The 12,459-nt window shown below is 37.9% G+C and overlaps 2 protein-coding genes across 2 annotated transcripts in view; both read right to left on the minus strand.

The window, feature by feature from the left end:
• Positions 1–3,224: 3,224 nt before the first annotated feature.
• Positions 3,225–4,676, minus strand: LOC113237201 (selenoprotein M-like). The gene is made up of 2 exons (XM_026473539.1): positions 4,522–4,676; positions 3,225–4,430 (listed from the first exon to the last, which is right to left on the minus strand). Exons 1-2 carry the CDS (start codon positions 4,606–4,608, stop codon positions 4,188–4,190), a joined length of 330 nt encoding a protein of 109 aa, XP_026329324.1. The 5' UTR covers positions 4,609–4,676; the 3' UTR covers positions 3,225–4,187.
• A 5,130-nt stretch (positions 4,677–9,806) lies between these two features.
• Positions 9,807–12,459, minus strand: part of LOC113237200 (protein CNPPD1) — a 13,423-nt gene continuing 10,770 nt past the window's right edge. The window contains exon 5 of the mRNA XM_026473538.1: positions 9,807–11,285. Within this exon, the coding sequence (XP_026329323.1) occupies positions 10,524–11,285 (762 nt within the window). The 3' untranslated portion in view covers positions 9,807–10,523. The remainder of the gene's footprint in view (positions 11,286–12,459) is intronic.

Raw genomic sequence — 12,459 nt, forward strand, 5'->3', positions numbered from 1 at the left:
AGAGCAACGAGCGTGTCAAGCTAGGCTTGTACTTATAAAATAACAACTAGACATATATAATTATTTTTTATATAAATTTTATTTATAATATAGACAAAGAAATATGTAACTGTTTTTTTTCCATCTCCACAACGAGAAATTTGCATTCAGTACAACAAAGAAATGTGAAAGTGCAATCATTCATTAATCAATCAATCACGGCGATGCGTGCTGTAAAGCGGTCGCGACATGTATGCGACTGGATCTGAAATCCGGCTATTCGGTCTAGTTACTCGCCGGATATCCGGTAACCGGCCAAGTTACTATTTATCTCTACTGTGCCGATAACACACTTTGCACTGCAGGATGTATGTAAATGCAAGTAGGACGTTGCAAGGAGACGGAGAGATGCAAAATGCAATGCGAATGATTGGAATACTATTAAATAATGTAAATAAAACGACCGTGTCCGAACGAGACAATAATAACACTCCTTTATTGCAAAATATACATCGACCACCGTGGTGCTGCAGTAAGCATAAATCGAATGCATATGATATCGTGCGGGTTTACTTGTGCATATTAAAATAACAAAATGTAAATCATAAAAAATGTACGGTTTCACTCGTACATACTAGGCAGTACTCTAAAAGAACAAAATGCAAGAGCAAAAAGATGCAAAGTGCTACTCTAAAAGTAAAAAATATTAAAATTAAATTAAAAAGAGTAAGTAAAAAGGAAGTTAATATAAAAATAAAACGTGTAAAATTAAATTAGACAGTTTCTGCAGGTACCGTCTTGAAGTGGATGGTCCTGTGTTTTGCCAATTGAGAAGTGGTCTTATCCGCTGATCCAGGTACATCAAACCGCGGCGGCGGCGGCGGCGCGCTGACAACGATAGTGGGAAGCTAAACCAATTGTGTGCTACTCCTCTTATACCTACTCGGATTCGTTTCTGCAAAAGTATTGGAATGGAGACAGTGTCAGATGCCTTAGTGAGATCAAGGAAGTAATGGAGTGTATTTATTACCCGGTGAACTAGCCCGCTTGAAGTCGCTTATTAGTTTGCTAACCTCATCCGTGTCAGTGGGGTTCATGAAAAAGGAGTCTGGCTTTGACGTCTAAATGTTGACCGCATTTGCTAAGGATGTCTGAGTAACGGAGTTTTTCTAAGGTAACATTGGCCAGGTTATTACCGATATTAGCCAAGTAATTATTGCAGTAATTGAGAGAAGCCTGAGGGTCTGGCTTTGTATAAGCTAGTTCAGTTGGACCGTTATGCACCTTCTTTATATGACATATTTATTTAATATGGGACCAAAGCTTTCTGGGGTTGTCTTTGCTTGTAGAAAGAATTTCGTTTTCATAGTTAGCTTTGAGTCTGTTTAAGAGACCATTAAGAAAATTGCGATATCTTTTATAGATTATTCGAGCTGTTTTATTCGAGGGGTTTTGTTACTACAGTTGGTAAAAGTAGATTAAGTACAATCGTACGCGAATACTTATAACAGATATAAATTACCCCATCACTATTTCGTAGTTGACTGTACTTTACTTTAACTACGGGCGGACCGGCCCGCGGTGACCGATCGTAGCAAATTCTTGTGCGGATAACCACCGTCAGCGAATATCAGTAAGAAAGTCAATAAATATTTAACCGTAATTTAAATTGTGCGATCACATAATATTAATTTTGTTTCATGCGGTCTTATGCAAACATGTATTTCGACTGAGTCGCTTTCTAGATATCCTGTCATTCTTATTATAGGTATTGCTCACACAAAAGCAGTACACAGAAGTAAAACTCACTACACTTAAGAAATAAATAGTTAAATATCCTCACAATAAAATATCATTTATGTATCACGTTTAACGTTTAACGTTGGGCCCACATCTATGCTTGGGCCTGTGTCAATTTCGGTGTATGTTGACACGGAAGCCTCTCAGCTTTCCGACCAGAGTTGCGATGCAGCGGCCACGTGGATCCCTAAGCTTAAAACCATTCTTATACTCTAGCCAAATTCGATACAGTCAATAACTTTTAAATATTACTAAAAATTATATTATGTTTTTGTTGACATAACTAATAAATGATGCGCTTGTGAACATTTTGATGTCAGCGTACGGTGCACAAAGTAACAAAAGTAATTTGTAAAAAGGACCACTTGCTAATGGGGTAAATGGTGCTAATTCTGAACTAAATAAAAGAATAGCCCGCAGTTATTCATAAAAAATCTGTGAAATAAGCGCCATCTAGTTGGTTTGTTTGTAATCATTAGAAATTATTGCTTTGATAAACTGCCGCTTGTCAATGTTACAATAACTATGTGGTACTCGGCGCGATATCTGGTGTACCAATAAGTACTAAATACCCGACTACGCTGTCTTGTATCCGCGATTAGCAGTCCTCTTCTAACACTGAGTTATTCTATTGTCATCAAAATGGTCTACTTTTCTTTATCTGCTCAACAAGTCAACTTCAAAGAAAATAATCCTAAAAAAATTTATCATGTAGTAAGTAATTAAAGAAATTAACAATTGTAATACCTGGCTTAGTTTGCTGATTAATATCGTTAACTGCACATTACAAGGGCGGGCGATAAGTACTTAATCTGAGGACTTCCTTCTTAGGCTATCATGACAATATACATGTTGTTTTTCTAAGTCCTTGTTATCTCATTAAGCTCTCCAGCTAGCCTAGATCATCTAGGCTTCGAAGCAGTTACGTGCTCTATTTAAAAATTAAAATGAGTAACTCGGGTCTTAACTCTGGCGTATCAGCAAGCGACCACACCCAAAATATTATTCAACTTTTCAAAAATGTCAATACCTACCATTACCATTATGAAGAAATTCGTTTTAGCCCGTGATTGATCCAAGTTGTTCGTTCAGTGCATTACACGATAGTTCAGTTTTGTAAATTTTGAAAAACTTCGATATTTTTTCCATTGAATTCAAATTTAGGATATCGAGTCACCATATTGTCAAAAGTAGGTACCTTTTTTAATCATTATGTAGTTTTGACGAGGCGAAATTCCTGCTCCTCCAACCATCGGAGGACAGGGAAAAACCAGTATTTTTCCTCACCTTCATAGTAAGTAAATAAATGTAGAAATTGAAAGCATATTATTGCTTTCAATTTATTTGTATGCCTAATGTTAAGGTTAGGGAATCTATCTATACTCATTTTGTTACCCATTGTCAAATTCTAAACTACTTGTGTGCAATGCAACTGGAATTTAAAATAAAACAGTACACAGGACATCTATGAGATAAAAGTGTAATAAAATTATAATGTACATGTTTATATATTACTGTATATGGACATACTGATACTTATATCAATACACAGACAACAGTATACCTATTGTTCATTTTAGCAAGAGAAGTACTAGTTAATGACATTCCCTATGAGCATTTGTATGCCCAGGCAGAGGCCAACATTGAAGCTAAGCAAATTCTTTATTTCTATTGGTCTTGCCTCAGAGTAGTGATTGTTAGTGATCACAAAATTAGAGTTCTGCAGGGCCTCGACAAATCACGCTAATAATAATAAAGACAAACGTATGGAACGCTATGAAGTTATGATTTATAACTACTTTTACATACCAGAAATACCCATATAAAATTGAGAATCTAATAGTTAATTTAATTACCTTCATGTTTATTGGCATGTCTGAAATGACACATTGTTAACTTGCACAAGTAGGGTACTTCCTGCACAACAACACAACATGGCCATTCTCCATATAAGTGTTATCAAACAAGAAGCATTTTGGAATGTAAACTTGTGCAACTTTTCTACAGCATAGCAGTTGTGGATTAACAAAGAATGATAATTCTGTTGCTGAATGTCTATTGGCAGTTTGTTCACACAAGTTGATGATGACCTTTATAAACAGCATTTTGATGAAGTTCCGCCAGTGGTTTGTGCTTTAACAGCTTTACCAAAAAATTTCTAACACTGAGTATACTAAAGAGAAACACTGACTACAAGAATGACGCCCCAAAGATATGTGATATTGAAAGAGGAACTTGATTATGTGAAAAATAGTAGTTTTACAGAGCAATCTCTTACTAGAAAAACAAACTTAACGTAAAGAAACACAATTTTAAAGTACTGCCCCCAAAAGACCTCTATCCTTAGGGAGTCATTTTATTTTTTTAAGTTGTGGTTAATGATAAAAGTTTGCTGATTTTGTATCCGTTTAAAGATCCGATTTATTGGTGGCTTGCTTGAAACCTCTGCTTATCAGTAGTTCATTACACTGCTCTCGTGTCAGGCTTGAAAGCGCGAGACGCTCGAGTTCGGCGTCGCCTTCGCCAAGCAGGACAAGCTCCGGCGGCGCCCCTGTTATGAAGTTCACTTGTAATCTCTCATATTTCGGAGCGTCGTCCAGAATGAATTTCTTCACTTCCGGCAGACGATTCAGCGAACACCCTCGGCAACTCTGCGCATAGACCACACCGATCAAACTAATAATTAAATAAAAACTAATTAAATACAACGCCACTATATCGGAGGAGAAAACAAGGACGTACCTCGATTCTTGCGGACACGATATCTGTGTCTTGCAAAGCTGTAGATACTGTTAATATAGCTGAAAGGGCGATAACAAATGATTTCATTTTAGCAATTAATTAACGAAACTGAAAACCGTGCACTCGCTCGATCACGAAAACAAATAATAGTAAAGTTGAAGTGTGAAGTAGGTTTTTAAATTTTCATTCATAACCTTGCACAGTGATACCATAATCCATATGATATTGATACGTCACACAAAGCGTTGCCAATGCTCATTATTCAAAAGCCCCAAAAACCATGGTTAAAATCCCCAAATTTGGGGAGAGCAAAGTTCGTATTCCCCACATATATTATATTATTATGGCCATACATCCATCGCATAAAAATGTATCAAAGAGTTAAGAAACTCAAATTGTAACTATCTGTAATTCGTTACACTAAGGTTAGAAGTAATCAATGAGTTAAATTAAGTTTAGACCTTAATTTAATATTTAAACTTGACGAGTGGCAAGTTGTGGTGTGAAAGTATCAACTGCTCGGTTTTGTTTGGCAATAGTTGATTTCGTTTTTCTTCATCCCGGGGTCCGACCTGAAGGAAGGGTCGGAAAGAAGGTAGTAATTTTACAATTTAGGACAAAGTAGGTACTTGAAATATCTACCGAATAATTATATTTATGTGGCTTGCTAATAATAATTATAAATATTGCTATATAAGCAGGGGATATGCTATGTTTAAAAAATATCGATATCGTTCATAAATAAATAAGTAGTGCTTTTATCATCAAACTAGCGATGCATCAGCAATCGATAGATGAAAAAAATGGTAAAATAGATTGTTAGAATCGTCGCATTTTCCGCACATAGCGCCAAACTCCAAACAAAAATTCCCAAAAAAAAGTTGACATTTCCCGCAATTTGGGGAATTCTCCACAAATTGGCAACACTGCAAACTTTTATCTCTGGGCGCTGAAGTGGCTGATCTTTTTGAGTATAAAAATTTCCATTTTGAACAAATCATATTTATTAGAAAAGCAAATATTTTCCCTGTAACATTTTTCCACATTTGGCCTGTCAAAAGTTGACCAAAAACAATAGGAACCATGGAATCATATTTTCAAATTTTTCCGGGAAAATAGGCTCAACTCACACTGGCGCAGAGTCGAAGCGTCGCGACGCGTCATGTTTTTCGCCTATAGTATATTCGTCTCTATTTTCCCATTATTAAAGTACAAATTTGTGTTTTGCAAATATGGAATCGAGCGTCGACACTTGGTAGCATTCGAGCGGCTTCTTGCGACTTGGGCGCCGTGAGGCTTTAACAATGACGACACTAATACGTTACTTTTTTGTTCTTGGCACTTCTTTACATGACTACTTGTATTCGCTATTGGGTGATTGATGCTTGGAAAAATAAATGACGAACAAGCTCCATATCTTTCTACGTTAGTTTTGATTATAGTGACCCTCCCAACCTACCCTTACGAGAAGTGCACCCTACCTAACCTGTGCGCGCACAGGAACCTTACAAGTTCAGGTTCTGACCCCGGACCAGCCAATATTATAGGACAGGGTTGTCACAGACCTCTGTCACTTGACTTCATCCGGTTCTTCGAGAGTCTAGTGCCTCGGGTGCACGTACAGTACCCTACCTATTTTTCAGATACCTACCGGAGCTGTAGGTATACTCATTTCCCGTTGCGCATTGCATAACTAGCGATTGCCACCGTTAAGCCGTCGACTCAAAGTCCACTACCAAATCTTATTGGTGGCGGAGCTGTATGACACGCTCACTTCCCGCCGAAAAACGACGTCTCTCCAGTGCCCAATAACCTAAGCGGCTGGAGGGACCGGAGGGTATCTACCATATCCTCCTAACTCTCCGGGCTAGTGCCGGTGATGCCAGTCGCAGTGTCATGCGGCTTTATCCGGACATAGCTTCCAACTTAAAGGGTGACTCACGTGCGCTGCGCGTCCCATCGCTTCAGGCCCTCAACTAGACCGCTACTAAGACGCGCTAGCTGCGCACGAGACAAATGTGTGTAGCAGTTACGCTACAATATTTTGGTAACGCGCTTACGACTGAAACTCGCACGACAAAAATTAGAAGTATTTTTTTTATTTCTACACGAGCGAATTTTATTTACAGAGGGTCAAGACCATGTCAAGTTTAAAAACTCAAGATTTAAATTGAACTCTACACCGCTTGCGATAAAAACAAGTCGAGGGTCGATCTTGATGTTTTTTTGAGTGCATGTATACAAAACTGCCTCCGTGGCCGAACGGTTACCATACCGGACTGCCACGCAGAGGTCCCAGGTTCGATTCCCGGGCCGGGAGAAATATTTGTATGGCCTACAATTATTTCTCTCGTGAGTTTGGGTGTAATTTGTGGTTGTCTATGTGTGTGTCCATGGCACCCGCGACACAGGGTTTCCCTAGTGCGGGGCTATGTTGAGTGTGTGCGTTATTATTATTAAGTTTCACAGGAAAAAAAAAGTTAAAAATCCTCTTGGTTACTATATTTACGGGATTGATGTTTACTAACTTTTTTAAACAAGTATGTAGCAACTTCAATCCTATCATGGGCGTATATAAAATGTAAATTATCAGGAAATAAAGAAATTAAAACATTTAACACTTACGTGATAAATTTTTGGTTTAAAAACAAAAGTATCACAAAGTTTGGACTACATTCGGTGAACGCCACCGGACCAACAATTGCTTGGAAGGATGGCATACAAAACTTAACAAAAAGTTGGGAAAGAAAAATAGAAATATTTTAAATATTTTACAGATACTGAAAAATGATGCAAAATATAACAATAGACGTTATAAGAATCAGATAACAAACACTAGAAAAAACAACAAGTAGACAACGATGATTTTTTTAATGGAACCTCAGATGGAGTTGGTAAATCATCAGTGAACAAGTAAATGCTTTTTGTCTGAGAATTTTGTTGGGTGTATTTTGTTCAATTTATTACATGTTTTGATTGCAAATAGCGTTTTTTTTCGTTTGTGAATTTGGTAAATAAATAGTATTTCTTTGCCTTGAGATCTCAGGAGTTTCGTGATGGAAAAAATATCTTAGAATCCTATAGAATCACCATAGGATTGCAGTTGCTACATACACGTTTAAAAAAGTTAGTAGCGTCAATTCCGTGAATATAGGAACCAATAGAATATAAACTTATACTGTAGTCCCATGGGATTATAGGCGTGTGAGCCCAGTGGCAGGAGTGAAAAATAGCATATTTTAGCAAACTTCAAAGGTGGTTCTCGTGTTATTCGTGTTTTCTTGTGTGTACCTACGTCACGTGGTTGCTCCGATATTAAATAATGTAGTTTTGTAAACCGCTTTCTATAATTCTTTTTTGTTGGAAAGGGGGTAAGGGGGTACCTCCGTAGTGGTGTTAATGAAATTAGAAGAAAATGTTCTACCTCTAAGGCCACAAATTCACAACTGTGTGGGGGTTCGTTTGCGCGTACATTGCACGTAATCGTGTCTTGTACAGTATACAGACACAATTTTTGTCTGATCATAACTTAGAAATATCTTTTCAAAAACAAAAATTATGCAATTTAGGTCGTATCAAAGAAAACCTTTGAATATAAATTTTAAGTACAAATCTATAAAGGTGGAATGCGTAGACACCTTCACTTTGCTGGGATTCGATTTCTTTTATTTATTTTTTTCCATCCTCTCAAGGATTCGATATTGATTCTAATGTCAATTGGAAAGCACACGTCAAAAAGATGAAAAAAGCAAATTGTCAAAATTCGTATATGCTCTAGGAGAACTAAACAAAATCACAAACATGAAAGCTGCACTTGCTGCTTATTACAACTCAGGTACGGGATCATACTTTGGGGAACAGGACTGACATTCATGATATATTTATCCTACAAAAAAAGTGTGTACGAATACTGGCAAATATCCAGAAAGTTGCCAACTGCATTTAAAAAAACTGGGAATCTTAACACAAACATGTATTTATATTTTCGCAACTTGCGTATTTGTAATAAAAAAATCCTCAGTTTTAGATCAAACACGACGCTCTGAGACACGATTTAAAAACAATTTAGCTTTATTGAGAGGATTAAGGATTTAGGATTAGGACTGAAGGAGGGAGGAAGGAAGAAACTGAAAATACATAGCAGTAGCCCAAATTCAATGGCAAGAAAAATTTATAATAAACGATCTATTAAAAAATGAACGACGTGATAATTTTTTTATAATGTTCTAAAGCAATTTCTGCTAAATAAATGTTTTTACTCCTCGGAAGAATATTTTCATGATTAGATGTTATTGTATTAAACAAAATAGATGAATAATTATATTAGATTAAACCTTCGGTCTGTCTGTCTCATACATTGCTACGCCCTTCTGGGTTTCATATGTTTGATATACATAGAATATTACATGTGAATTGCAATAAATAAAAACCTCGAACTTCGCTATACGCGCCGCCGCCGTCTTTCTGAATTTGCTGCCTTAGGCTGGCAAATTAGGGGATGAAGCCGGTTTATGGTCTATCCACACATATCCGGGCCGGGCCGTGCCCGGAACGTGGACGGGCCGGCGCCGGGACGGGCTCGCAGTTCATACAAACTAGCACGCCCCGGCCACGTCCCGGGCACGGCCTTGATGTGTGTGGATAGTCCTTTGTCGCAATGTCACCCACTTTCCGTTAACCGATTTTAACTAAACTTGGCACATCTGTGTACGATATAGATTTAATTCCAGTGAAAATAAAACACCTCAATAACGGAACGAAGCAAACTTTCGAGGTCGGTTATTTTATAATAAAAACTGTTATAATAATCGCAAATTGTATCAAAGCCTGATTATGGTGACCACGAAAATACTAGGGATTTGCTAGGAATGGTGAGTGACGCGGAATAATGCAAACGTTTGGAGGACTGATGAAATGTGGTTTCTGTGGAAAAAGATTTCTTCTGTTTCACCATTTTTAAAATATGCTTATCATACAACATTGTACTGGGTAATTTTCAGGCTAGTTTTCTCTACCTGGTTTAGGTAGCTATTCTATTATTTAAATGTTGTAGAATAATATCACCTGAAATATTATTTAATATTTTGCGAAAATTTACTCGAATAATTAAATGCCTAATAATAATTCCCACCGAAATTATTATAAGTACAGAAAACTAACCTGAAAATTACCCTACTGAAATTGAATTTATTTGTGGTGAATAACGCATAGCAAACAAAGTAAATTGTAAATTAATTTACACATTATCGAAATAAAGTTATGCGCTTTGTAAAATAATGTGTGTTTTAAATGATACCGAGTCATCCGTTGCCGACATTTATTCAAGAACTTCATCACGCGTTATAAATACACATCATACAAAAATATACATACTAATGTTGATTAAATAGTTAACAAGTGATAGATTTGTACATATACAAAAGTCTTTCTCAATATCCTCATTGTGCACATGGATAGGTTCATGAACATTTTGATAGTCAAGACCTTTGTAGGCTATTTCATCTGAACATTCTTACATCATTGCAATGCATACAAAAATCCTCACTTTTACTCTTTTTGTAAGACGGTAACTAACTTCTATTCGCTCTGTTTAAACGAATGGAACTTGCCGGGGCACCGAGAGAGGCGGGGACGCTAATTCGAAAGAACAGAAAAATCTGTCAAAGTCAGCAATATACAACCAGTACAGTGGCGATCGATAGCACCAGACGACCTTCTTAGTTCATTTCATCATGCATCCTTTGTATTAAAAAACTAACATGCATTCAAGGTTATACTAGTCGGTGTTATCATTTGAAGAGCTAAATTCAAGAACTGTATTTTTACACGAACATTATTCTAAGTACAATAAAAATATATAACAGAGAAAATTGCTTAAAATGAAGCTTTCCTGTGATTCGCCACTAAATTAAAACACACGAGAAGCAATAGGGGTCACTAACACATTTCCATAATCTGCGCGATCGTTTCGTCATCGAATCGTCGTTTCACGCAAAAGGCAATCATCGGTCAGAGATAGACACAACCAGGGCACTAAGCTTACTCAGGTTAAGCCACTGCCGCACACACTTCTGCTCACTCGAGTCTTTCACTTTATCATAGTCTTCACACTTGACTGCCTGCAATGGTTCCGCATCCAACGCCTTCTTTAAAAGATCGGCGTACTCGTTGATCTTTTCGAGCCACCTCTGCATCGGGTTAACTAGCGAACTCTGATACAACCAGTTGAGGACAGAGGTCCGCGACCACCAAGGCTCAAAAGCCTTCCAGTCGTACACAACCACCGGGTCGGACCAAGCCTTCTTGGCGGTACTCTCGTGATACTTGAGCCATTGCGTGCAGCATCGGACGGGATCCGCATCAGGCGCCTGCAGCAGGGGGAGTAGGTCCAGCGAGGAATTGGTAACAGAAGGAGGGAGCTGCAATTGCGAGGGTGCAACCGTAAGGGTCGCCACGTCGTGCAAGGCGGCTGCGGGGTCGGTCGCCGGCGCAGACAGGCGCTGCAGTTGCGGTAGGCACACGTGCGAGATCACCAGCGTGGAGGTGAGGAGCGCCAACAGGCTGGCCAGGTATCCTAGCGCCGTCAACGCGCAAGAAGCTGCCAGCGCGCGTAGAGCCTCGGCAAGCAGCGCGCCGTCGCCGCTAACGTGCAGGTCCGAGTACGTGAAGAATCCGCGCAGCGCCGCCTGCTTCAGCGCCACGCGTCGCTCCAGCCAACGCAGCCCGTTCTCGAAGTGTTGTTCGCCAACGAAAATGTTCCAGTCCTGCAAATAATAAAGTCACTACTTACTTGGTCAGTTTTACAGAACTAATAGTTTTCGGAAAGTATTCAAAAGACTGAGATTGTACTTGTGCAATTGATAGTAATATTAACAGTCAGACCAATATCAATGTACAGTAAAGTTCTGCTTATTAACTGATTATATGTATTTATGATTAGATTTTTAGAGAGGTTAAAGGTTGCATTATTAACCTATTTCATTAGAATGTATTAAAAAAATAGAGACATTAAAAGGAAATATGAAAAGGAACCTAACAAAACGTAACAACAACTCTATCCACGCAACAAAAGACAGTAAAGAAAAAACAGTATTTTTTTTAGTACTAACACCGGAAATAAAATAGTACCCAGAGCAATGAACAGACCTGGGATATGGAAGACATTACTCTTGGAGAACGAATTTGAGAATTATTGCCAAATATAGAGGGAAAACAAAAGAGCCTTACGACTAACAACTATTGCGTTATAATGATCTGAAAACTTCATGTTCCCTCTAACCAAGTCCTTTGTATTATATCTCACAATTTGACAGCCTATCAGTGGCGAGGCGTCCACATAACTCGATTGCCCCGGCATTGCCTGAAATTTTCCATGTATTATCAAAAAACTGTACTAGACAGCGCGCCTACCCTACCATTTGAAAAACTTATATTCAAAATTTCAAAATATTCAGTAGCAAACGCGTAGTAACCTGTCCTTGATAATATGGAGTACTATTAGCTTTCTAATAAATCTCAAACAATCACAGCGCGCGCTCCAAGTGAAGCCGGCTCCTTCCCGGTTTCTATTTCTTTTTCATTTTAAAAACCTACGCGTTTACATCAAAATACACGCACACATTTGCAAACTCTGTTGTAAAACATTGGTAAAAATGGCGGCCGATTAGTCAAAAATGAACATAAAATGTAGTATTTATTTATAAATGCACCATCAACTTAAAACAATCTTGGAAATAAGCATACGTTCACCATACAAGGTGCCAAGTCGCTAAAGATGTATAAGGCACTAAAAATTGAGAGTTAGCCAATATGATACAAAGAATAATCTAAAATAATAATAAAAAAAAAATTAACAATTACAATTATCATTGATTTAAGGATGAAACAATTGCTTGCATATGCGAATAAACTATTTAGTGTTCCCTACATGAAAGATGT

This window comes from Hyposmocoma kahamanoa, unplaced genomic scaffold (assembly GCF_003589595.1).
Source record: "Hyposmocoma kahamanoa isolate Upper Pololo Valley unplaced genomic scaffold, ASM358959v1 93, whole genome shotgun sequence".
NCBI lineage: Eukaryota > Metazoa > Arthropoda > Insecta > Lepidoptera > Cosmopterigidae > Hyposmocoma > Hyposmocoma kahamanoa.